The 27,548-nt window shown below is 46.9% G+C and overlaps 1 protein-coding gene across 1 annotated transcript; it reads right to left on the bottom strand.

The window, feature by feature from the left end:
* Window positions 1-1,073: 1,073 nt before the first annotated feature.
* Window positions 1,074-16,750, bottom strand: SCD (stearoyl-CoA desaturase). Its single transcript, XM_019459140.2, has 6 exons — window positions 16,347-16,750; window positions 15,545-15,827; window positions 11,513-11,643; window positions 9,857-10,062; window positions 8,155-8,387; window positions 1,074-5,149 (listed from the first exon to the last, which is right to left on the bottom strand). The coding sequence occupies exons 1-6, from the start codon at window positions 16,371-16,373 to the stop codon at window positions 4,950-4,952; spliced, it is 1,080 nt and encodes a 359-aa protein (XP_019314685.1). The 5' UTR covers window positions 16,374-16,750; the 3' UTR covers window positions 1,074-4,949.
* Between the last annotated feature and the right edge of the window lie 10,798 nt (window positions 16,751-27,548).

Raw genomic sequence — 27,548 nt, 5'->3', positions numbered from 1 at the left:
AAAGAAGGTAGCAGAGCTTACTGAGGATAAATTTTTTTAATTGGACACCAGTTAATGGGAAACAAAGCCAATACTTAGAAGGAACAGAACAAGTATAGAACAACCGAAATAATAGTCCAGCCTAAACATTTTAAAGGGAAAGGGGTGGAAAGCCAGATATGGTGAAGAAAATGCCACTATCCACTTAAGTTATTAAGGTCTGGCAAGGTCTCAGTGAATATAGACTTGATTTTGCCTGCTCAGAATTACTCTGAGAGAATCTCGCTTCCCGTCCTAAGTAAGGGTAACCCTGTCCTAAGGGCTTGCCATCCTAAGCAACTTACGGTAACAAGCAAGGGGAGCTGGTTCTGGGGAACTCAGAAGCCTGGGTGTTGTCAAGGTGGCTCCTATGGGAAGACGGAGCTTCTTCAAACTTCGGGAAAGTCCACATTCTCTTTTCCATGAGGATTCTCAGATAAGTGGTAAAGGCTAAAGGCTTTTCCACCTTAAGATCACAGAGCCCTATTCTGGGAGTTTCCTAACCTTGCCTTGGATTGTTTTTCCTTTCTTCCTGCTGCCGTTAATCAGCATGTTCAGGAAGCCACTTAATTCCCGGGAGGCCCACATTTCTTCACCTTTCTTGGAGGAATGACCCGGACTGCCCGGCCTAGGTTGCAAGGTAAAAAACAGCTTTCCCAGAGATGCTTCTCCTGTTGTTCTCTTCCTCTCTGAGTATCTCTGTCTTGGGTCCGTGTGATCGTGTGGCACGCAAGAGACCTGGCATTTCCCCAGGCCAAAGTGCCAGCTGGTGTAAATGTGTTTGACTTAATGGCAACAGACTCCTGGTTTCCTGCTGCCAAGGCGGCGTTTAACCTAAAGTTACCCTTAGGAAGGGCAGGGCGGGTTACTGGGGTGAGTCAACCAGTGTAGCGTCTACTTCTTTTTTACTCTTAAAGGGACAGGGACAGGGTATAGGCAGCGTGGTAAACAATCGATTAAAACTACCCAAGCGATAAGTGTACGGGTCAGCAGATCTAAACTAAAGTCCCAGGAAACTTTGAATCACAGCCAAAAATCGCCCAGACACAGTACAATCAGATTCACTTCACTTTTATTATGAACAAACACAATTTCAGATCAGTACAACTAAGCTTCAGAGTTGATATTAATAGAAATTATTCCAAAATTATTCTTAGGTCACAAATAACTACTATCCCACATAAAAAGGGGGAAATCCCACCCAATCAAGGAAAAGGTATCCTGTGTATTGTTTCCACGGCAATGAGTTTATGCATTCTCAAATGTTGTCTGGCTAGTTATCCACCACTTATCCAATGGATTTACTCAATCTCCCAGAGAGAACCAGATCGATTAATGATAGCATCCAGGACCCACGGTTCATGGTGGACACAAGTTCATGGTGGATACTGCTACTATAAAAATACTCAGGACTTAAAAGAATTCCTCTGCTGAAGGATCCCAAAATGCTTTAAAAAAGCATTAGTCACACCTCAAAACTGCCCTTTGAGGTAGGTCAGTATTATTATCCCATTTTAACAGAAGGAAAACTGAGGCACATTATAGTTAAGTGACTTGCCTAGGGTCACGTAGCAAGTCAGTGGCACAGTGGTAGGAGAGGCCCTGGCCTTAGCCACCCGCGAAACATTGACATCTTGTTTTCTTTAACCTTTCACGCTGACCCATTTGAGCTAGACTTACAGAGAATACACTCAGGATACTAGCAAACCAAGGAGGAAAAGTTTCCATTTTAAATGCTACAACCATCTTTTCATCTAAAAAAAAAAAATTATAAATCAAATACATTCAAATTACTTCCACCCTCCATCAAATGTGGGCATTTAATACAAATAGCCCTAAGAAAAGATTCCAAAATAAAGCCCAGAAGGGAATCCTGCAAATAACTATACTGATAATTCTCCAGCCAGGCCCCCTTTTCTACCAGCCACTTTTTGCAGGCTCTCAGGTGCAAAGGAACTCCACAGAGGAAGTGAGAGCAGGGCTCATATGCAACACTGATTAGAAAAGATGTAAGGCACCCAAATAAGTTGTCAGCACACCCACAAAGCGAGGACTGTTAGAACTTCAGACTTGAGTTTCTGGGACATTAATGTGTCAATTGAACTCAGCTTTAGAATCTTGAAAAAAGTGTTTCTTACTCAGCAGACACCCTTCTACCTACACATTCTCCTATATACTGGGGCCCTCAGCTTGAGGACCCTGTCCAGCCTTGTGTAGGTCATGCTGTGGATCAGATCCCTGCGACATAATTCGAACAGAAAGATAACCTTGTTTTTGATCAGAATTTATAAAGCAGGCATCTGATAACCTGTGGAATTAAAACTACCCAAGGGATAAGTACACAGGTCAGCAGATCTAAACTACGGTGATCTTCCAGTAGATTCTTTTCTACTGAGAGGAAGAGCTCAAAAGACAAGGATGCCTTTAGTCCAGGTTAACCCCTGTAGCCTCTGTCTATTTGATGAATACAGGAAGAAAGGCCCTCTTCCCTTCCACTATTAGGGCTCAACAGTGCACAGAACATTTGGTATTGTACATTTCCAATCTTTCACAGAGTACAGCCAGGCTTTTGCATTGATGACTTAGGTACAGGGACAGAAATAGTCCAAGGTTCTCAAAACACCGATGATTTTTTGCAGACCTCTCCTATACTACTGTTTGCCCTAGGCTGTGGGGTGGGGAATGCTGGTTAGTTTACTGAACAGAGACGCTGTTCAGCCAAGTTCATGGCATCTCAGATCCCAAGTCTCGGCTTTGCAGTACACCCTGGCTCCAGGGAACGGGGCCTCCTTTTGAGTGAGGCACTTTGGAACTTCCCTTTGCTTCTTGTGCTTCCCAGTGAAGACTAGGCTCCCTCCCACTTCTACAAGCATTGCACTGTCCACTGGGAGCAGACTCGGGCTGGGCAGGCTTACTGAGCGAGCAGGGGGCAGCTAGCATGCTCTCTCGTGTTCTGATCCAGACAGAGGAGGATAAAAACAAACCCTTCTTTGCCCGATGGCTGGCTCACTGGTACCACATGAGCATTTGGCCTGGCTGTGCCTGAGCCAGGGATGTTTCTGGTAAGGTTTGCCAGCTTTGTCTTGAGTCATCAGTGTGGTAGGGGAGCACAGAGGTGTAGATGGAGAGACTCTGGAGGCCAAGTGAGAGTGGCAGCTAGCTCAACTTTATAAAGAGAAACAGTGGTTCAGTGGCCCTGAGCATTCTGTCTGCAGGAAGGGGAGCTTCCTGGTGAGCAATAGCCATCACTGCCTCTGAGTATCTACAAAAGAGCCTTCCTGCCCAGAGAAAGAAGAAAACAGCAGGGAGGAGATAGAACCTGTAGGAGAAAATGGACAGCTAGGGTAGAGCCAGGAATCAATAACCACAGTAGTTAAGAGATTCCTACCTCGCCTTCCCCCGGCCCAGGCAGTCCTATACTTTAGACTAAAATTTTAACAGAGAAGGAATGGATGAAATGGTTCAACACTGAGGGGAGAAGCCTTCTAGTTTTTATTCATTCCAAGGAGAAATTGGCATTCATGAATGAGCCTAACATTTAACTTGTTTGTATAACCACCTTCCAAATCAGGACATCCAATGACTTACTCAGTAACCTTCTGAATCCCCTGGCAAGGTGTTCTCAGAGCCCTTCTTTTGTAAAGTTATCTCTTAGGAACTGCCAACAGACCTTGCCCCGGAACCTCTCCATCTCCTGTCCAGCAGTGAGAGGAAAGCAGACAACCCACCTCATTTCTCCTCTTTTTCAAGCATCCCTCTTTCAGAGGGAGGCACTCTAAGTGAATTATTTCAACATTCCAAGCAAAGGATGTATGTATGTATATTTTTATGTTGGACCCAACCCCACCTCTTAAAATCCTTCCTTCTGTGGAAGGTGGCTGTGCTCACCACTATGCCACAAACATGTTCCTTTTTTGGATGTCTGGAAACGCTTGAGCCACCTTATTACTATGATGGGAGCTGACCAATGTCCCGGAGATGGCAGAGCAGAAAGCTGAAAGAATTTTGATGATTCCGTGATCCGCTAGATTCACCGATTCTGGACACAAGCAACCTCAAGATTTCTTGTCATATGGAATAAGAAATCTTGTTGTTATTAAAAAAAAAAAAAAAAAAAAAAAAAAAATCCTTCCCCAGCAGAGACCACTTTTACTACAAACTAAATGCTTCTTCTTTATCCTCAGACTAAACTACAGTGGGACATTGCCAAGCTCTATGCCCATTCCCCATTCAGAGTCAGGAGAGAGAGGAGGCATGCCATCTGGTGGGGCTCCAAGTCCCCACCAGGCAAGCAACTGTGTGTCCAATCACAGCAGGAGCTTCTTGCCTTGATTCCCACCTCACCCCATCTTTACTTTTCTCAATCATACCATACACGCGAACTCTCTCCCCTGACAATTTACCTGCTTTAGAAGCTTTGTGCCCAATAAAGTTATTTTCCATTCCAACTCGCAAAAGCCTGGGCTGAAGACAATTAACGGGGGCCTTCCCAGAAGATTTTATCATAGCTCTGGCGTGAGCCACCCATCCTGAGTCTCAGGACAGCTCAAGGAAAGAGTTATGTGGGGCAAAGCCCACAAGCTCTGGGCTACAGAACGGTTGTCTAGGCTTTGGAAGTTGGACGCCCACCAATGAATGACGAGCTGCTTGCCTGGGAGGCAACGAGCGAGGAGAGGAAGGGAAGGGATACGAACAAAGCAAAGAAAATGACGATGGACTAGAAGAGAGGGAAGAGAAGAGCAAAAATAAGAATATCAGCTTAGTGTCGTGAAGGCAGAGTTGTTGGCTTTCAATTTTAAAAGAATACTGTACTGGAGTGGGTTAATGTCATCCTCTTTAGCATCCTGGTAGCATTATTCAGTAGTTAATAAACAGAACATTAAACCTCTGCCCGGCTGGCTTTCGGAAAAGGAACCCGAGGGACCCAAAACTCAGCCACTCTTGTAGCTTCCGTCTCCAGTTCTTTTAATCCTGGCCAGGATGGCGGCCTTGGATACTTTCTTCCGGTCGTAAGCCAGGCCGAGGAAAGCCATGCAGTCGATGAAGAATGTGGTGAAGTTGATGTGCCAGCGGTACTCACTGGCAGAGTAGTCATAGGGAAAGGAGTGGTGGTAGTTGTGGAAGCCCTCCCCTGGAACAGAAGCAATGAGAGTTATGGGGCCACGCTGTGAGCTGCAGTCTTCGTGGTCTCCGCGCGCTGGTTGCCTAGCAGAGGGCCTCAAACCCCTCAGAAACTTGCTATTGCTGAATGAACCAATGAACCCAGGCTCTTCGCCTCTGAACCCAATTGTTTCCCTCAGAGGCGCTGGGGAGCCCTGATCCCCCAAGCCTTTCTAGGAGCCTTTGTCAGAGAAGGACCGGCAATTTCTCCCAGAGGATAAGCTAACTAGAGAGAAATCGCTATGGCTGGGAATGGATTTCAGATTGGAAGATTCCAGAGCCTCGCTAAATATTGGTCTGAGCCGCTACAGGCTCTTTGTGTGCATGTGCATGTGTCAGCGTGGGGAGAGGACAGAGTCGAGAATGAAGGACTTCTGCTGTGCTTCTTCCAGAGATGAGCAAAGGACCACACCTTTCGCCACGGCATTAGCGCCACCTCGAAGGGGGGAAGATATTGACAGAATTGGGCGGTAACAGCCCAAAGGCAGAAGAAAAAAGGCCCAGTGCAGGGGCCCGAATTTCCTCAGTCACTACTGGTTTACAATGGACTGTTCCGGCTTCTAGTACTCTGAGCTTTGACCCTGGTGTAGGGTGATGCTGATAAAACAGAATCTCTCTGAGGGAGTAAGAATTAAAATGCTTATGGGGCACCCGGGTGGCTCAGTCGGTTAAGCGACCGACTCTCGGCTTTGGCTCAGGTCAGGATCTCACGGTTGGTGGGATCAGGCCCTGTGTCGGGCTCTGCGTTGACAGTGAGGAGCCTGTGTGGAATTCTCTCTCTCTGTTTCTCTCCTTCTCTCTCCCTCTCTCTCTGCTCCTCCCCTGCTCGCTCTCTCTCTCTCTCTCTCTCAAAATAAATAAATAAACTTAAAAGGAAAAAGTCTTAAAATGCTTATTCCCTCTAACCTCTGAGATTCTGAGATGAGCAGGTCACTTTGCTGGACAGAAGAAAAACAAAGCAATTCCGGTTTTAGGAGAATTTCGGGAACAGGTAAAGCTTTGGAAACTCCACAGAGAGTGAGCCCTCCAACCTCTGGCAGGACTCTTCCTTCCGGATCATATTCAACAGTAACAATACTGACCCTTAGAAAGCTGGGGGAAAGCTGGGAAAGACTGGCTAATAAAAGAGCACACTCTGAGCCCTTTGAAGATAAAAGAACCCTAGTAGAGCAGTAATGATATTAATAACAAGCAAGTGAAGGAAGTCCTGCAAAGTAAATGACACCATCCAGGGCAAGTCAAGGTATGTCCTCTCTCTGTGACACCTGATTATCCACAGTGTGAACTGAGTAGGAGGCTGGGCTCGCCACAAGGCCGAACGTACTGACAAGATTACCAATTTCCATAAATGGTTTTGTACCAAGGCTCTGTACAAGCACCAACCAGGCCTCCGGTTATCAGATTTAAAACTAAACCAGATACACACATAGCCAAGAGGCCAAGAAACAGAGGAAGGCCCATGGATGGAACAGGGAGAGCACTCTGCAACTGGGGCAGCAAGACAGAGCCCAAGCAAGGCTCAAAGAAGGAGGGCAGATTTGGCAGAGAGAAAAAGAGCATGTGACTGTGGGGGAGGTAACTCAAGAAGAAAAAGGTTAGAACGGCAGAAAAATAAGCCCCAGGAGAACAAAGGCCAGAGGTGAAAAGGGAGGAGTGCAACAGGTCGGAGAAACGAATGAGAGCCAAGACAAAGTAAGATACTGGCAGCCACTCTGAAGTCGTGCTCAGCAAGAGGCTGCAGTTGGGGAAGCTCGCCATAGACCCAGCGCCAGGAGAGGACAAGTGTCATTCCAGAAACTTCCATTTCTGTGAAAGTCTCAGACTTGCATCGCCTAGGTGACTGATTTCAAACATGGTTCAGAGTATGAGCGGGCGCACTGGTAGACGGTGCCTGCGAGGCGCGGGAGGCGCATGAAAGTTCCGAAGAGATGGGAAAAAAACGCCCTAGTACCGATAGTAAAGATGATGAGGATTGAGAATCTAATGGGAGGTTTTAAAGCGAAAAAGTGAAGGTTAGGCCACAGTGGGCGCAAATATGTGGAACAGTGAAGTTGCCTAGATATACCAGATGACCAGTAGCATTGATCATTGGTGAGGAAGAGGTCACGGGGTCTGCTTCAGGAAAATAAATTCCAGGCCTCGGTCAAGGTCTATATTTAGTTGAAAACAGTGATGGGAAAAAAAGGGGGGGGGGCAGGGAGTCAGATGGTTAGAAGCCTGTTGTCTTAGCCCCTGGCTATTAAGACTGGAATGATAGAAATACATTCATGAATAGTCAGCATTAGATCAGTGAGCAGGTACTAGTGATCAAACTAACCACTTTACTCATGGTTCCCTAAGCCATGTTGTGGGGAAGGTGTGTTCCTAGCACAGAGGAGAAGCAGGAGAGAGAAAGATAAAGGGCAAGAGATAGGACTGATGAGTGGTGGCGAAGGGTCACCAACAATTGCTTTGATGCCCTTCATGTTGGCATCACCAAAGAATAAGGCATGGCACATGCTTCAGATGTGGCCTCCCTGAATACAGCAAGAAGACAAAATAGAAGTTGGTGCAATTAAATTACAAGGACTTAGTCTACATTGTATATTGCACGTTTACATATAACACCCTAGGCTTACCGCCCACCCAAATGATCCTGTTGGCCCGTTTATGCATTCCCTGCCCCAAGCAAGACCTGCAATCCAGCCCAGAGGTGACTGGAAAAAGGAAAACCCAAAGGGGCTCACTATACATAGCATTTGGGAATGTTCTGGAATGTGAAATCAAGTGCATTGTTGTTTTTTTACCCTCTTCTTCCCACAGAAAATCTGTTGCCTGACTCTGAAAAGTTGTCTAATATATTGACCCTTAGTTTTGTAGTGGAATCCCAGACAGAAAGAAGTCCTAAAACAGGTTACTCTGGTTTTTCTGGCTCCTAGCCTAACACCCTAACCGGCGGACCACTCGAAGGGGTCTTGCTGAGGACTGCTGACTTACCTACAGCTCCCAGGGAAACCAGGATATTCTCTCGGGGGCTAATGGTGGTGTCATAAGGGCGATATCCGTAGAGGTGGGCAGCGCTGTTCACCAGCCAGGTGGCATTGAGCACAATGGCGTAACGCAAGAAAGTGGCAACGCACAAGCTGTGTATAAAAGTTTCACCCCAGAAATACCAGGGCACAAGAGTGGGCAGGATGAAGCACATCAACAGGATGCCGGGTTTGTAGTACCTACATTGAGAGACCATACGCTGAGTCAGAGGAGAGAGGACTCCCAGATCTGCCTGATTTTCCCCACTGTCACTGGTGGGGCTCTTTCCTTCTATGGGGTACAACATAGCAGAAGTCAAAGCAAGAGGGAACGGGGTGGGGAAATGTTCTGAGAATGTCTCCGGGGTTAGAAAATGAGGTAATGGCAGGTGAACTGACTTTTCTAGGATCACACCAGTAGGAACCGGTGGAGCAAGGATTGGAATGCTTGTCTCCAGCGTCTGCATCCAATGTTCTTTTTGACTGTAGCCTAATATCACCTTGGTAAGACAGGTGACGTCCCAATTACCAACTTAATAAACTCAGTCCTCCTTCCCAGGCTGTTTTTCCCTTCTGCCTTGTAGGCTCCTTTCTCTTTCCTGTCCATGGTTTCTGAGAGTCTGTGCTCTGTGTCTTGCCTCCACATCCTGCTGCCCACCCCTCTCATCATTCCTCTCCTTCCTGAGCCAGGCACAGAGCGTCCTTGACGCCCGCAGGCCCTCTGGAGGCTCCGTGCCATTCTTCACTCTCTCCAATGTAGGCTACGCCATTGACATTTCTAGGGAACTGGTTTCCTGCTTCTCTTCAGTGGCCAGTGTTCTCTACTCTCCTATCATTAGTATTCCCTGCATCAAACTTTGCATTCCTGCCATGTTAACTGGATCCCTGTTAACTCCTTACTTGTGGTCCTGCTTCTCAGCTCTCTGACTCAATGGATTTTTTTTCGACTATCCCGAGAGTGACCTTTCTAAAGAACACCTCCGGTCATGCCACATTGCTGTGCAAAAAACTTGTAATGGTTTCCCGTTGCCTATTGAATTAAGTCCTACTTTTGCTTTTAAGGCTCTACAAGAATAGTGTCAGCCTCTCTTTCTAGTCTTATTGCCACCACACCCTGTGCTTCAAGCAAAAGGACTTTGTGGCTGGAATGTGCTTTCATGCTTTAGCTCCTTCTCTTCTTTGTGTTTGTACTTTCCCTTCCCACACACACCTGTGAAAATCTCTATCCATCAGGGGATTCCAAAGCTATCTTCTGCATTAACCCTTCCCCCATGCCCCCCACTACACAACCTCCCTCTCCTTTGGGCCCCTCATTGGTATAGAAAACATCTTGCATGTGTCATGGCTGTCCAGATCTTTGGCTTTCCCTCCACCTCCCAACAGGCTACAAACTCCTTGAAGGCAAGGACTGTGACACAGTCATCATTGTATCTGTGAATGTCCTAGGCCAATAAGCATTTGTTGAATCTAATTGGTTTAATTAAGAGAGCTCTGAGAGAAAGAACAACAGTCCACGGGCAGGGGCCTGTGGGCCGTTAAGTATGAGGGTTTTAAGTTAAATTCGGAACGTGCAAACTCACTAAATTACTCAGCTTCGGTTTATAAGCCCTAGGGGAAAAAAGGGGGCTCCCCAAACACGAGATGCCCAGCCCCCTTATCCCCTCACTCACCTTCTCTGGAACATCACCAGCTTCTCAGCTTTTAGGTCAGACAAGTCTAGCAAACCACCCTTCTCTTTGACGGCTGGGTGTTTGCGTACGAGCAGCCAACCCACATGAGAGAAGAAAAAGCCACGTCGGGAATTGTGAGGATCAGCATCTGTTTCTGAAAACTTGTGGTGAGCACGGTGATCTCGGGCCCATTCAAACACGTCATTCTGAAGGGACAGAGAAGAGGAATGTAGGCCTGATGAGAAATACCCTCTGAGAGGACTTCCACTGGATAGGCAACTTTAAGAGCCCATGGCTCTCAGCTCCACCTCACAAAATGCCCAGGGGTTTGGGTATCAAAGGGGTCATGGAGTTGCCTCCTCTTGTCCCCCAGCTTGCCCCTGAAGCTTCGGTGGAAGGGCAATTTAAAGTCCCCGGACCACAAACAGGACTAGCTTCTTCTTGCAGGTTATATGGTGGACAGAACGGAGGCAGATCACACAGAACTCAGAGAGTTTCATTCGAAAAGCACATTGCAATTCTTCAAGCAAGAAAAATGCTGGAAAAGGTCCTCACGGGGCGCCAAACCCCTGGGCATGGAGATCACGAGGGAGGCAGCCTTGCATCCCAGGTCTCGGCCGGTGGATGAAGCTTCAGAGAGCTCCGTTCTGACGCCTTGCCACATAGACGATGGCCAGGCAAAGAAATCACGATCTTGACTCCATTTCCAAATGACCTGTGGGCTCCCCTAGGATTCTTTTCATCCCTTAAAGAATGTGCCAGAATCTCTTCCTTTGCCCCACAAAGACAACATCAGGAACCATCAGTGCTGTGACGGAAATGATTATACAACTGTGGCAAGTACCTGGGATGCTGCCATGAAGGAGAGGATCAGTTTGCTTTCTTTCCTTTTTCCTCTTGCTCCAAGCTAAGCCCCGCACCACAGGCTATCTTTTGTCCATTGCTTCCACTTAATAACTGGGAGTTCCCTTTCCCCAGTTCCCTGTATTCTATCTCTGCCATGAACTCTTTGCCTCAACAAACTTCAATATTTGACTTAGCCAGACTGGCAGCCCAAGATAGGACCAAAATGTCGGTCTACCTAACTTGTCAGTGACACCATTTCCTCATCTGTAAGACGGGGGTAATCACACCGACCTTCTAAGATCGTTGTGAGGGTTTCATGAGGTAATCCACGTCAAGGGCCTAGAATAGTCAGGCACATAATCAGCGCTACAAAGTATTTGCTCATATACCCGGGAACACAGAGTCCAAGAGTCTGAAATATCAGCTTCAATCCCATTATGGTGGAATCCTAAAATATTCGCCTAAAATGGCGAATTTATTGTCCAGTGTCTGCCCAGGAACACAGGGTCAGCTCCTTATGCACTGCGGCCCCTTATGATAAGGCCCCCAACAGCTAAGACTGTGTGACAACAGAGGGACCTTAGGATCAAAAATAATCCCATGATGCTGAGACTATTTCCTATGTAGCTCCTACTCCCTTTTCCAATGTGGACTTAGGGACTGGGCCTGCACTGGAGGTGACCCTACAGGGGAGAGGAAATTGAGGTGCTGTCCAGGTATAGCTCCTCTCCAGGCACTGAGCTCCTCCATTCTGTCCCTGGACCATCAGAAGAGTGGAGGGAAAAGAGCTGAGCAGAGCCAGCTCCTTACCTGGAATGCCATCGTGTTCGCAATGATCAGGAAGAACCGCAGGGGCAGCCGAGCTTTGTAAGTCCGGTGACTCCATAGGCGATGAGCTCCCGCTGTTATGCCCAGGGCGCTGATCACATAGTAGAAGAACCCTGCCGAGAGAAGTCAGTGTGGATAGTCACTAATCTGGGAAGACATTCACATGACATTCTCCAGACTGGTCCGTGTGTTCTTTAGGCTTCGGGTGAGGATCTGTTTTACCCTAAACTCCAGGGATGCCTTGGTCTCCCATGCCCCTTCCGTTTTACAAACTGAAAACTACCATCACCTCCCATCCTCTGGAACGAGCCAAATCCCAGGCACTTCAGAAAGGCCAGGCAGAGAAGAGGGTTCTTATCACTCAGCCACTTGTCATTCTCCATCATGAAGGACATTATCCCAGATCCCATTTCCTTTGACCTTCAGTTAAACTTTTCCAAAGTTTTAAGGACCACAGACGACTCCTGCAAAGTTTAGGACCTATAAGCAAGGGTGGTATTAAAATGTTTGACAGCCAGTATGGTCTACGCATTAACCAGTTCAAGGGACCCTGGATTCTAGAGGACACTCACAGGGCTCTGAACCGTGGCTATTTACCAACTAGTATAAAAACATTTCAATATTTTAGCAGGCAGTGGGGCCATATCGGGGGAAAACCCGCCCTGCACATAAGTCATATCCGCACAGTGTCTGAAGCTTTGCCAAGGCTTTTATGCTCTCTGATTCATCGGATACCTTGAATGGGATCTAATATCCTCACTTTGCAGTTACGTGTACTTTGCAGTACGCGGTGAGAGGCTGAGTGGGCTCGAAACCAAGTTGTCTGTCAACAAGCAGCTTGTGTCCCGGCTATACTGTACTCTCCACAGCCCCACGGTTCCTGTGTCCCTCCTTTGCCATGTGCCTCAGTCAGTCCCTGCTCCCTCTGGCAAGGCTAATTCTAGGTAGTGGTGGGATGGCCTCCAAGCTACCGGTGGAATACCCCAACACTGTCCTGCCTCACCTTCCCGGAGGCCTGCAGGACATAACCTCTAGATTATACAGAGATATAATCTCCAACTGGGAAGTGGGTTTCTGCGTATAGCCATCTTCCGCCTTCCTGGAGGCCTGCAGGATATAATCTCTAGATTATACAGAGATATAATCTCGAGCTGAAAAGTGGGTTTCTGGGTATACCCATCTTCCTCTGCTCTAGGAGGCAGGGGCTGAGGCCTTGGTAGAGCGGTGACGGTTGACAATGTTTCATTCCTAGGAAAACTGCTAGAAACAATAGATCCTCAGTGGCCACGGAACTTAGTTGCAGTTGGAGACACTGCACATTGTAACAAATTGTCCTGTGTTCTCCTCCAGCCATAGATACCAGTTTCCTAAATAACCCCCTTCCTCCCCTATCCTATCTTCCTCCACCCTCTCCTGTTCCTCCTACAGGATCTGGAGGAGAGCCATGGGGCCAGAGTCTGTCCCAGTGAAAGCTCTACCCATAGTCTCTCTGAGCTGGGATTGGGGCTTCAGGTGATTTGCTGGCTTTAAGCCATGTGGTGTGTTCTTTCCAGATGTATAGTAGCTGCCTGCAACTGCGTCTGAAAAAGTGACAGTTGAGCCACAGCCGACCAGTCACCAATGAGGAAGAAAAATGGCTCTGGGCATGAAAGCAAAAGCACTCAGCTCAGAACCAAGGAAGCTGCTAGGGCTTTTGCATGCCACAGAGGACCTGGCAAGTTGACTCAGAAAGCACATAAGACGCTAGTATTAACAGGGGCATTGGGAAAAGAGCCCATCCACTCTGGTGCCTTTTTCTATCAGTATCTCTAAAGCCTATCTAATAGAAAGCCTTAAGTCCATTGGAGATTCATTTCTTCATGAATGTCCAACTCGTCAGCCTAAGGAAAGTCTCATAGCTTTGACTCTAAGAAAGATTTGAGAAGTTTTGCCCCTTGGCCAGTATTGCCGAGGTATCTCTTCAGCCCTAAGGGCTCTTCTGAGATGCTTGGAACCATGAGAAATACTGGAATCACTACGAGTTGCTAATTTAACACTGTCCTTAGGGATAAAACAAAAGGAGAAGCCAAGCTCCTAAACTCTGAAGGTGGCCCTCTGACCCTCCCTTCACCCCTCTTGTTCCTTGAGACAGAGAAGTTCTGACTTCCTAGATACAGCTGGTCATCCCATCAACTAAGCCATCCACCACGTGGCCCGGGGGCGGGTGTGTGTGTGTGTGTGTGTGTGTGTGTGTGTAAATCACCATCCAGTCTCTGTGTGCCATATTTCTCTGTCCATAGGTACAGTACACACCCATGGGCAGAGCCCCCAAAAGGCAGCATTGTTCCCCCTGCACCAGCAGCCAAGGGCAAGGAGCAATCAGCAATTGTCTGGCCAAGCTCCGGGCCTCACGAGGCCTACAGGGAGTTCTGAGGTTAGAGGGGGCTAGGTGACAAAACTACCTGTGAAGATCCTCTACTGGGAAGAAGGAGCGGAGAGAAGAATCCATAGTCTCCCTGGGGGATCCTTCAACCTGCTCTTGACCTCTCACACTACAGCTGAAGTTCTGCTGGGTTCTCAGAGGGGTACAGAACACATGTCCCCTCCCCTCCCAAGCATAAGGGCCCTTCCTGGTCTGCAGATGAACTGATTTCCTGCGCCCGGCCAGCCCCAGGAGTGACACACATGTAACCCAAAGAGCACTACCTTCCTAATCCCAAAAAAGTCCTGTTTGTCCCACTTTGTATCTGGAAAAATTGAGATCCCAAAGAGAGGGGATCTACCCAGTTGCATTTCTCTGTGGCACTGAGATTTCCCAAGACAAAGCTTCAGGGACCGGGTCCCACCACCTTTACACCAAGAGGTCCGTGGCGGGGATCAGCTAAAACTTGGCCTACCAGCCCTTCGACACAACTCTCAGCCAAGAGTGCAGCTGTCGGCAGGCATCCCACACCCAAGACTGCTCTGGAAACCCTAAAGTTGTGTTTTGGAGGGGAGTTCTGGCTCACTACCCTCAGAGAGGGGCAACGTGGAGCCCCTGGGGCACTGGAGCCCTCTGCTCTCCCTTTCCCCTTCCCAGGTCAGGCTTTTGGTGGCAGAGGTGAAAATGCCTGCAAAGCACATGTGTGTATCCAGGGGGCAGGGCGCTGCCATCAGCCCATCCCCGTGGATCCCTGAAAAAGCTGAGCTAAGGGCAGGTTAGGGACAAACCGGAAACCATCTCCCTCGCTGCGGCAGCCTCAAGGCTGGGGCTGCTCAGGGTTCTCTTGCCTGGCCTGGCTGTCCCTGGCAAGGAGGGACTTCCTGACATCAAGAGAGAGGGGCCAGAGCATGCCAGATGGGCACTGGACATGAAACATTTCCTCCGTCATATTTCATTCTCAGAACATTTTCATTTGGTGGCATGCTCAGTTCCCTGCAGACGTCCATGGAGTCGCAGCAACATCTGTGTGACCTGCTTCATACAGGAGCTTTCTTCGTCTATTTAACAAAGAAGCCTGGTCGGGCCAAGGGCCGAGGCAAAATTATTTTGTAGATAACCTCTTCTCTGTTCCTCCCTCTTCTACTAACTCTTTTCCTGAGCGGGTTCTCTTGCTTTCCTAGGACTGTGCTCAGCATATTCCCTCTAAAGCTGCTGGTCTAGTCCCATGTTCCCATGCCTCCCAGGTTGTGGCCTTGATCCTTTCGTGGCCGGCAGGGCTAGGACAGGCAGCCAAGCAAATGACTTGAAACAGAAATGCTCTTTCAGGGAGACCTGACTCTTTGGCCCAGGTCAACTTATTTCAAAGCCTGCAGCACCCGGTCTCAGGGCTCCCTCCCCAACCCCCAAATTAAAGGACCCCCAGCATCGTCACTCCTGCATCCCGATCCCCCTAGGCTCCATTCTCAGCCCACCATTCTTGAGTCACAAGAGACATGGCTGGGAAAACCTGGGCCTGGAGGGGCTGTTGCCTCTGCTCTATGCAAGATCCTACCTTATTAGAGGAGTGGGGAGAAGCCAGGGTACGGGGTCAGAAGGACAAGGGAATCTCTTACCCCAGATCCAGGTGTAGACCTTGCAGGTGGGAACCAATATGATCCCATAGAGGGCTCCTAAGTGTAGCAGAGACATAAGGATGATGTTTCTCCAAACATACTGAAGCTTGGGCCTTGGGCCCTCGGGATCTTTGTAGCTTGGGTCGTAGATGTCATCTTTCATTTCAGGGCGGATGTCTTCTTCCAAGTATGGGGAAGGCTTCTCCAACTTGCACCCTCCATTCTGCAGAATCCTGGAGGGAGGCGCTGTGATGGTGGTGGTAGTTGTGTAGGAGCTAGAGATCTGGAGGGGAGAGGAAGCAGAGTCAGGAGGGAGAAGAGGACACGTGCGTGCACGTAGCCTTTGCCACTTCACTCTAATCAAGGGGGGGGGGAGGGGAGGGAGGGTGGCGTAGGGACAGACCCTGCGCCCAAAGCCCACGTTAACTGAAGAGTCCGGGGTACCTCTGATGGAAGAGAGGGAAGCCCCCAGGACCTGTGCAAATAGATCATGGAAGGTGGTGGAACCTCAAGGTGAAGATGCGATAGTAAGGAGGAGAAAAACACTCGCACCCTTAAGAACACACAAAGGAAAACCCACATGCATATATAGACATCAAAGTCCCGGCACGACCAGGTTTTTCTTTAAAGCTTAAGAAACAAAAGTTGGGGAACCAAGTCCTCAAATTACAATCCACATTCCCAACAAACTGAAGGCAGTACAACTCGCAAAAGATGACTATACAGTCCACGGAGATCTCAACGCTCTCGTCCACCCAGCGCCTGCGAACCCGCAGCGTGCGGGCAATTACTTGGAGCTCACCTCCTCTTGCAGCAAGTGGGCCGGCATCTGGGCTCTCTGATGCGGGGATCACTTTCCCGGGGCTGAGACTGCAGAGCGGAGTTCCGGATAGCCGGAACAGAGGGTAGACTTCGGTTCCCGAGCCCGCGTTTGCGTGGTGACCCGCGGCGCTGCGCCCCGAACCCCTCTCTGCGCGGTGCGCGCCGGATCGGTGTCGGGATCCGATCTGCAGTACGTGGCTCTACCCGGGATGGGAATTTAAAGGCTAGAGCTGGCAGTGGATGTCCCGTATTTCCTCAGACCCCTTTTATTCGCTGCCAAGAAGGGGCAAAGTGCGCGGAGTTGGCTCGCCGTGGGAGACCCGCCTGGGCGGGAGAGGGGAGGAGACAGGGCTGAGGCGTGCTGCGGGATGGAGACGCACAAACAGGATACTGCAGACACACCGCGGCTCCGCGGCTGCAGCCCAGGCCCCTGCCCCTGCCCCCGGGGAAATGCTAATGTGCTTCTGTAGAATCTGGCGCGTCATTGGCCGAAGGGAATTTGGTGCCACCTCGTCCAGCCGTTGCCATTGGCTGGGCGCAATCTGCTGTTCCCTCTGCCGCGAGCTACTCGCTCCCCCTCCCGTCTCTTTCTCCTTCTCCGCTCCTCTTCCCCCGGCCGCTGGCCCGGTGCCCGGCACCCTGCGGGCTCGGAGGCGCTCGGGAGCTTTCCCTCCGCACGCGGGAGAGGACCCGGTCTGGGAGTGGGGGGTGGCTACCCGCCCGGGACTGGCCCCCGACCGCGGGCGAACGCCTGGGCACCGGGGAAGTTTCCCTGGCAACAGTGGGGAAGCCCCGGGGCCGACCACTCCGCGCAGCTCGGTCCTGTCTTCGCGCGCCCAGAGACGCGTGGGAGGCGAGACGTGGCTTCAGAGCTGGGGTCCCGGGCAAAGGGAGCCGGCGGGGTCCCGCGTGGCTCCCCGGCGGGCGCGGGGCCGGGGGCCGCTGCGGAACAATGGTCCTGCCCCGCCCACCAGCCCCGCCGAGCGAACCCGAGCCTGCGGAACCCGCGGGGTCTCGGGGCGGGCGGCCCGCACACATGCCTGCACATCCACGTGTGTGTGTGTGTGTGTGTGTGTGTGTGTGCGTGCGCGCGCGTGTGTGCGTGTGTACCTGCACGCGCGCAGGGTGTTCCGCCTTGGAGCGCGCTCAGCAGGGGACAGTCACTGCCAGGCACCGCGGTGGAGGGTGGGGGTGGGGGGGTAGGAATCCCATCCCTCTGTGCTGCGCACAGGCCTCTATGCCTCTGGGATGTTTTGGTGAGACTTGAGCCAGGTTGTAATTCGGGGTTCTCCTCCAAGGAAAAAGGCAGAGAGCGCACGCTTTCGCTTTCACACAGACACAGGCCAGAGGACTGGTGTGTGCAACACGAGTAACCAACAGGTGTTGCATTATTACTGCAAGCCACTTCGCAAGGATCATTTTATGTCATCCTTACTGCGACTCCATGAGGCGGGCTGTGCGTTCAGCTGAGATAAGGGGAGGTTAGGTCGCTTGCCTCTGGTCACAGCAGCCAGGAGTTGAGCCTTTCAGAAGCGTGATGCTAGAGCCCAAAGTCTAAGTCCCTGCCCAGAATCCTGCGTCCCTGAGACGCTCTGACCTCCCTGCCCTGTCCCTCATGCCCCCTGTCTTTCTGGGCCTGTGGGAGGCTGACCATGAGAGCAAGCCCAGGACCAGGCAGGCCATGCATTCCTCCCAGCCTCCTTCCACAGCCAGGCCTCCCGGAATCCTGTCCCAGGATCCTTCCTCTGGGAAGAGGAGAGCACAAGGGGCTGGTGCCAGCCATTGGCTTCCCAGCAAGAGAGGCACCTGGGATTGCCTGGGAGGAGGACTGAGGAGCTCCCTTGTTGGCCACTGGTCTCGGGGTCAGGCCACCTCCCTGGCCAGTCACCGGCACCTGCATTCCAGTCGTGGCTCCCTGGCCGGTGCAAAAGTTTTGAATGAGACTGGCTGCCTCCCTTAGGAGCAGCGGGTCTTGTCATGGCTGGGAAGTGCTGGGCGTGTAGAAGGGAAGTCTGTGCACATGCTGCTCCTCGGGCTTGCTCTGCACCGTCTACTCAATTCCTCTACCAACCACAGGGTCACTCTTCCAGGGAGAAGATCCAGAGTTCCTTTAGGGCTGTACCTTTCATTGTGCGTGAGGGTGGCTCTCTAACCTGGAGACCAATTTTCCTTCTCCTTAACTGCCTAAGTATATTTGACCTTTCTTCCAGATCCTGGACTTCAACTAGATCATTCATTTTCTGCCAGAGAAAGCAAGGGAAGGCCTGCCAAGAAAAAAGTAGAACTGGGGTATTGTATTTCTCTCTAAAGATAAGATGCTGCCCTATGGGGGAACCTTTGGGAATCTAGGGAAGGTCTAGATTAAGGAGTTTCAGGGAGAAATGGTCAGATCCCATGTCATTGTTGATAAATATAATGGAAAGGTGACCTCTGGTTCCCTAGCTTGGGCTTTTCCCTGAAGTTCATCTGGGGCGTGTCACATGGAATCGAGTGTGTCACCCCCAATTTTAAAACTCTGCCCACAAAATATGACCGCACAGTAGGAGTAATATGGGGAAATCTTGGGCCTTGTTGTTAAGAAGTATTAGTAGCAAGTAAATTGGAAGTTATATATAAGTATGTGATCAATCTTTGGATACAGTAGAGTTTATGTATTGACTTAGATGATAGATATTTAGTATCTAAGAGAAAGCACAAGTAAGCTTGGGAGGTAGAGATTGGAGGTACAAATTTTCCTCTATGCAAAGGGGCACAAAGTACCATGGCAGTTTTAACATTTCACTTTGATTTTTCAACTCAAGAGAACAAGAAGAAACAGACCTCTGTAGTCATGTAGATAAATGTCGACCACAGGAAGTCACAGATAATGGTCTCCCTGTTCCTTCAGCCCTTCCCAAGTGTTCTGGCATCTGGTTCTTATAGGCATGGAATTGTTCATAATCAGGACCTGGTTAGGAATGCTATCTGTGTTTGCAGATGTCCTTGGTTCACTCCCATTTCTCTGGGTATCCTGGTACTCTGAGCCTGGAAATCCTGAGGTTCTCTTATCCAGCACAGCCTGGTAATTATATGGACCCAGAGGAGTATTTCAGTGCAACAATGTGCCACCAGTGTACTTGTCCTTCAGACACAGACTTGGAAAATCGTCACCACTTTTGACATAAACCTGATGAGAACATGATTTAGAATCAAATGATATTTCTCTTTTTTTTTAAGTTTATTTATTTTGAGAGAAAGCCAGAACATGTGAGCATGAACTGGGGAGGGGCAGAGAGACAGGGAGAGGGAGAGAAACCCAGGCAGGCTCTGCACCATCAGCACAGAGCCCGATGGCAGGCTTGAGCTCAAGAAGCTTGAGATCATGACCTGAGCCAAAATCAACAGTTGGTCTCTTAACCTACTGAGCCACCCAGGTGCCCCAGAATTAAACGATATGTCAAACCACCGCTCCATTCTCCTTTGTTAGCATTAGAATTTAGGGGTGCTTGAACTGGAAAAAAAAAAAAAAAAAGCTACCTCAAGTTAATCATCTGAGAATATTTTTAAAATATTAAAAAAAATTTTTTTTAAGTTAATTTATTTATTTTGAGAGAGAGAGAGAGAGAGAGAGAGCACAAGTGAGGTAGGGGCAGAGAGAGAGAATCCCAAGGAGGCTTCACACTGCCCGAGTGGAGCCCAGTTTCGGGCTCACAAACCATGAGGTCATGACCTGAGCCGAAATCAAGAGCCTGACAGTTAACTTACTGAGCCACCAGGGGCCCCCATCTGAGAATATGTTTATTCTATTTCCCTAACTGGGATGTTGTTTCTCCTTTAAGCAGAGGGACTGGGTCTGCACTCCTGAGGGACTGGTCACAGTCTGGCTCTCAGATGACAGTGGTCAAACCAACACACTGACTTGTATTTTAAGCTTATTTCTCGGTCAAGGGGCTTTAGTCAGCAAAAGAAACAAATTGTCCCAACAGTTATGACAACAACAGCCTTTATATACAAAGGGCTCATACAGACTGATAAGCTTAGCTGAGACTCTAAATGGTAAAGGAGCAAAGGAATGGAGCAGGCATTTGATAAGGGAGGACAGATAGATGCAAACACTTTGAAACTGTTACACTTCGCTAACCATTCAACACAAAGTAAGAATAATATGTATTCATCAGTACTAAAGACTTGAGAATATTCAATATTATTGGGGGGGATGAGATGAGGTAAGTATTCTCTTAGATTGCTGGTAGGAGGATCAATCGATTCACACATATTCACCATAGTATTTTTTATAATATTTTATAAATGTTTTTAAATGTTTACTTTTTTGAGAGAGAAAGAGAAAGAGAGAGAGACAGAGACAGAGACAGAATCCGAAGCAGGCTCCAGGCTCTGAGCTGTGAGCACAGAGCCCAACGCAGGGCTTGAACTCGCGAACCGTGAGATCATGACCTGAGCCGAAGTTGGATGCTTAACTGACTGAGCCACCCAGGCGCCCCGGTATTGTTTATAATTTGTAATACTAAAAATAATGTTATAAAACAGAATATTGCAAAAACTGTCAGTGATGCTACAGCTTTATGTATTCAACACCGACAAGAATACTGTGTAAGAAGCGTTTCTATTGATATAGAAAAATGTTCATGCTATAATGTTAATGAGGGAGGACAAAACGTATATATTTATGAGATCTCAACTATGTAAAATATTATTTTAGAAAGGAGGAAAAAGTGTTAGGCTGAGATCCTACTTCTGAAATTTACTGAGGCACCTGGTAACCTTGGGCGATTTACTTCGTTCTGTGAACTTCAATTTCCTCATTTGTAAAAGGGGGATAATCTTTGTTTTGCAGAATTGTTGTGAATATTAAATAACATATTAAGGTGATTAATACTCTGTTGGAGGGGCACCTGGGTGGCTCAGTCAATTGAGCATCTGACTTTGGCTCGGGTCCTGATTTCGCGGTTCGCGGGTTTCGGGCCCCACATGGGGCTCCGTGCTGACAACTCCGAGCCTGGAGCCTGCTTCGGATTCTGTGTCTCCCTCTCACTCTGCCCCTCCCCTGCTCACACTCTGACTCTCTCTCAAAAATAAATAAACATAAAAAAATACTCTAGTGGACACAAAATCAGGTGCAATTATTATTTTATTTATATCTAGGCTCCATAATTTTAGTATTCAAAGCGCTCCATGGTTTGACCATGAACTTCCCATGCCAGCCTTAATTCCCACTCCCTGTTTGGTGCATCTTACACCTCCCTCAAACTACACTTGCTGATTTCTAAACATGCTCCATCTTCCCAGCTTTTTCTTCCCCTCTGCTCTTCCTGCCCAAATGTTAGTCATTTCTCAAGGCAAATTCAAGTTCCATCCCTTTCTTAAAGCCTCCCCTGATCTTCACTATTGCAGGATATGCTTGCTTTCTCTCTCGCTCTCTTTCTCTCGCCTGGGGCCTCCAGAGAGCACCATCATTTTTGGCACTTCTTCCAAAGTAAGAATAATTACCTGCATGTAACCTATCTCTCCTATCAAAGTCCAAGCTCCTTGAGACAAGGCTTTTGCTTCATTCTTTCATTGGGCCTAATAGGAAGGAAACGAATAGGAAACCTTAAGCACTGAGCTGGTTGCTAAGAGTAAGGGAGTTAGTTAACTGTGCATGGAGGTCATACTGTTGTGTCAGAAGGAAGTACTAAGAGGGCTCAGTACTGCTGTTAAAGCCTGAATGTGGGGGCAGGGGGATGGGAGGGATAAATCTCTCAGCTCCAAAATAAAAATCTCTTGGAAAACTTGATAGAAGGAAACCTCCCCAATCTAATAAAAAAGGTCCACAGAAGGACTACATCTAATATTATACTTAATGGGGGAATATTAAATCTCTTTTCTCTAAGATAGGGGAAACAGGCAAACACGTCCACTCTCACCACTTCTATTCAACATTGTGCTTAAAATCCTAGCTAGTACAATAGGCAAGAAAAAGACATTGGTAGGCGAACTCAGAAAGGTCAAGGATACAAAGTCAATATAAAAAAAATAATTTCATTCTATATACTATTAAAACCAATCGGAGAAGGGCACCAGGGTGGCTCAGAAGCTTAAGCATCCGACGTCAGCTCAGGTCATGATCTCACGCTTCCTGAGTTCAAGCCCTACATCGGGCTCTGTGCTGACAATGCAGAGCCTGTTTTGGATTCTCTCTCTCCCTTCCTCTGCCCCTTCTCTCTCTCCCTCTCTCTCTCTCAAAATAAGTAAATAAACTTAAAAAAGAAACAATTGGAGAATAAAATTTAAAATCTATTCTTTGAAATAGCATCGAAAATATCACATATAAAAGAATAAATCTAACAAAATATTTGCAGGATCTCTACACTGAAAATTAGAAAACATTTATGAGAGAAATTCAAAAGCTCCTAAAGAATTGGGGAGAAAAAAAAAAAGAAATAATACATACAATGTTCATGGATGGGAACACTCAATGTTGTTCTATAGATTAACGTATTCCCTATAAAAATCCAAAAGGTGTCTTTGAGGAAATAGATAAGCTGATTATAAAAGTAAGCAAAAATATAAAGGGTTTACGGAATAGCTAAAAACAATCTTGAAAAAGAATAAAGTTGGAAGAATTGAGCTATTTTATTTCAATAAAAGCTTACTGTAAGCTTACTGTAAAGCTAGAGTAGTCAAGATTGTGGTATTAGCAAAAGTAGAAACTATTTAGATCAATGTTCTATTTAGATCAATGACATGAACTTGCAACTTCATAAATACACCAACACATATATAGTTAACTGATTTTTCACAAAGCTCCCAGGTCAATACAATGTGGAAGGGAAAGTCTGTTTAACAGATATTCTGGCAACAACTGGATATAGAATAAATGCGCCTCACCCATACACAAAAATTAATTTGAGAGGGATCAGAGCTAAATGCAAAACCCATAGCATTAAAGCATGTGTATAAAGCCATAGGAAAATACCTTTGTGACTCTGAAGTAGGAAAAGATTCTTTAGATAGGACACAAAAAGCAATAATCATAAGAAAAAAATGGATAAATTAGACTTCATGAAAGTTAAAGTTTTCTGGTATCAAAAAAAAAAAAAAATTAAGAAAACAAATAGGCTGGGGCACCTGAGTGGCTCAGTCGGTTGAGTGTCCCACTTCAGCTCAGGTCGTGATCTCACGGTTGGTGGGTTCAAGGCCTGAGTTGGGCTCTGTGCTGACAGCTTGGAGCCTGGAGCCTGCTTCAGATTCTTTCTCCCTCTGTCTCTGTCCCTCCTTGGCTTGCATTCTGTATCTCTCTCTCTCTCTCTCAAAAATAAATAAACATTAAAAAAATTAAAAAAAAAAAAAAGAAAACAAATAGACAAGCCAGAAAATGGGTACATCTACTATAACACTTAAAAAGATAAACAAGTTAATAAGGAAAATGGCAAAAGATTTTGAATAGGCATCTCACAAAAGAAGATATAACAATGAGCAATAAGCACATTAAATTGCTCAATATCTTAGATATTACACCTAAGGCATAAACAACAAAAGAAAAAATAGATAATTTGGACTTTGTTAAGATCAAAAACTTTTGTGCTTTAGAGGATATTATCAAGAAAGCAAAAAGACAACCTACAGATTGGGAGAAAATGTTTGCATATCACATATCTGATAAGGGACTTACACCTTACTTACACCTCCATAATAAAAAGATAAGAGACCCAATTAAAAATTGAATAGACATTTCTCCAGTGAAGATTCACAAATGCCCTATAAGCACAAGAAAAGATGCTCGATATCCGTAGCCAGCAGGGAAATGCAAGTCAAAACCACAGTGAGATACTTTATATTAGAATGCCTTTTTAAAAAAGACATATAATAACAAGCGTTGGTGAGGATGTGGGGAAACTGGAACCCTCATACACCGCTGGTGGGAATGTAGAATGGGGCAGCCACTTTTGAAAACATTTTGGCAGTCCTCAATGTCAAACCTGGAGTTACCAACTGATTTAGCAATTCCCCTCAGGTATGCACTCAAGAGAAATGAAAATATGTCCCCGTAAAAACTTGTACCCAAATATTCATAGCAGCATTATTCATTGTAGAAAAGGTGGAAACAACCCAAATGTCCATCAAATGACTAATAGATAAATAAGATGTGGTGTATTTTTACAAAGGAGTACAGGCATACCTCATAGATGTTGTAGGTTCAATTCCAGACCTCTCCAATAAAGCAGATATTGCAATAAAGCAAGTCAGAAAACTTTGTGGTTTCCCAGTGCCTATAAAAGTTATGTTTACACAACATTGTAGTCTATTAAGTATGTGATAGCATTATGTCTAAAAATGTACATATCTTCATTAAAGAAAACTTTATGGCTGGGGCACCTGGGTGGCTCAGTTGGTTGAGCGTCCGACTTCGGCTCAGGTCATGATCTCACAGTTTGTGGGTTTGGGCCCTGCGTCGGGCTCTGTGCTGACAGCTCAGAGCCTGGAGCCTGTTTCAGATTCGGTGTCTCCCTCTCTCTCTGTCCCTCCCCTGTTCACCCTCTGTCTCCGTCTTAAGAATAAATAAACATTAAAAAATTAAAAAAAAAAAAGAATTCTTTATGGCTAAAAAGTGCTAACTGTCACCTGAGCTTTCAGCACCTCATAATCTTTTTGCTGGTGGAAGGTTTTGCCTCCACGTTGATGGCTGCTGACTGATCAGGTGGGTGCTGAAGGCTGGAGTGGCTGTGACAATTTCTTAAAATAAGACAACAATGAAGTTTGCTGCATCAACTGACTCTTCCCTTTATGAATGATTTCTCTGTAGCAAATGATGCCGTTTGATAGCATTTTACCCACAGGAGAGCTTCTTTCAAAATTGGAGTCAGTCCTCTCAAACCCTGCCACTGCTTCATCAACTGAGTTTGGGTAATATTCTAAATCCTTTGTTGTCATTTCTCTCTTTTTTTTAAAGTTTATTTACTTTTGAGAGAGAGAGAGAGAGAGAGAGAGAGAGGGCAAGCAGGGGAGGGGCAGAGAGAGAGAGGGAGACAGAGGATCTGTAGCGGGATCCTGATGTGGGGCAGGGAGCAGAGAGCCTGACGTGGGGTTCTAATTCATGAGCCTTGAGATCATGACTTGAGTTGAAGTTGGACACTTAACTGACTGAGCCACTCAGGCGCCCCCACTCTGTTGTCATTTCAACAGTCTTTATAGCATTTTCCCCACGAGTTGTTTCCCCTTCAAGGAACCACTTTCTTTACTCACCAGTAAGAAACAATTTCTCACGGGTTAAATTTTTATCATGAGATTGGGGCAACTCAGTCCCATCTTCAGGCTCTACTTCTAATTCTACCGCCCTTGCTATTCCCACCATATCTGCAGTTACTTCCCTACTGAAGTCTTGAGCCCTTCAAAGGCATCCAGGAGGACTGGCATCAACTTCTAACAACTTTCTGTTAATGTTGAAATTTTGACCTCTTCCCATGAATCGTGAGTGTTCTTAATGGCACCTAGAATGGTGAATCTTTTCCAGAGGATTTTCATCCGACTTTGCCCAGATCCATTAGAAGAATCACTACCTCTGGTGGCCATAACCTTATGACTCAGAAGTCAAAATACCTTGAGTCAACCTTTTGACTCAGAAGTCAAAATAATTCCTTGATTCATGGGCCACAGGAGGGATGCTGTGTTAGCAGGCCTGAAAACATCTCCATCAGAACCCTTGGGTGACCAGGTGCCTTATCAATGAGCAGTAATTTTTTGAAAGGAATCTTTTTTTTTTTCTGAACAGTAAGTCTCAACAGTGGGCATAAAGTATTCAGTAAACCATGTTTTAAATAGATGTGCTTTTATCCAGGCTTTGTTGTTCCACTCTAGAGCAAGGCAGAATAGATTTAGCATCATTTTCAAGGGCCCTAGGATTTTCAGAATGGTCAATGAGCATTGGCTTCCACTTAAAGTCACCAGCTGCATTAGCACCTGACAAGAGAGTCAGCTTGTCCTTTGGAGCTTTGAAGCCAGGCATTGACTTCTCTCTAGTTATGAAATCCTAAATGGCATCTTCTTGCAATATAAGGCTGTTTGCCTACACAGAAAGTCTGTTGTTTAGTGATAATTCACCTTCATGAATGAGCTGAGCTGGATCTTCTGGAGAACTTGCTGCAGGTTCTACATCAGCACTTGCTGCTTCACCTTGCACTTTGACGTTGTCGAGATGACTTCTTTCATCAAACCTCATGAACCAGCCTCTGCTAGCTCTAAACGTTTCTTTTGTAGCTTCATCACCATTTCATAGCCTTCATAGATTGAAAAGAGTCCGAGTCTTTTTTTTTTTAATTTTTTAATGTTTACTTATTTCAGAGAGACACACACACACACACACACGCACACACACACACACACACAGAGCATGAAGGGGAAGGGGCAGAGAGAGGGAGACACAGAGTCTGAAGCAGGCTGCAGGCTCTGAGCTGTCAGCACAGAGCCCGATGTGGGGCCTGAACCCACAAATCGTGAGATCATGACCTGAGCTGAAGTTGGACACGAAACCAACTGAGCCACCCAGGTGCCCTGAAAAAAGTCAGAGTCTTGCTCCGGATTAGGCTTGAGTTTAAAAGAATGTGTGGCTGGTTTGATCTTCTGTGCAGATGAGTAAAACTTTCTCCCTATCAATAATAATAAGTCTGTTTCACTTTTTGTCATTTGTGTGTTCACTGGACAGCATTTAGGTTTTCCTTCAAGACCTTTTCCTTTGCACTCATAACTTGGCTATTTCATAGAAGAGGCCTCGATTTCAGCCTATCTCTGGCTTTCAACATGCCTTCCACACTATGCTTTATCATTTCTGCCTTTCGATTTCAGGTGAAAGACATGTGACATTTCCTTTCACTTGAACATGTAGGGGTCATTGTTTAGGTATTAACTGACCTAATTTCAAAATTGTTGTGTGTCAGGGAACAGGGAAGCCTGAGAAGAGGGAGAGAAAGGAGGGAATGGCCAGTGGAACAGGCAGAATGTATGTTATTTATCAATTAAAACCATGTAGTTTGGCACCCCAAAATAATCACAATAGTAACATCAAAGATCACTGATCACAGATCACTGTAACCAATATAATAATAATGAAAAACTTTGAAATCTTATGAGAATATACAAAATGTGACATAGACAAAAGAAGTGAACAGATGCTGTTGGAAAAAAAAAATGACACCGATAGACTTGTTCC

The sequence above is a fragment of the Panthera pardus genome, unplaced genomic scaffold (assembly GCF_024362965.1).
Source record: "Panthera pardus isolate Hobbes unplaced genomic scaffold, ASM2436296v1 HiC_scaffold_22, whole genome shotgun sequence".
In the NCBI taxonomy this organism is placed as follows: Eukaryota; Metazoa; Chordata; class Mammalia; order Carnivora; family Felidae; genus Panthera; species Panthera pardus.
Note: the sequence above shows the minus strand (reverse complement) of the source record. Positions and strands in the feature narration are given on the sequence as shown.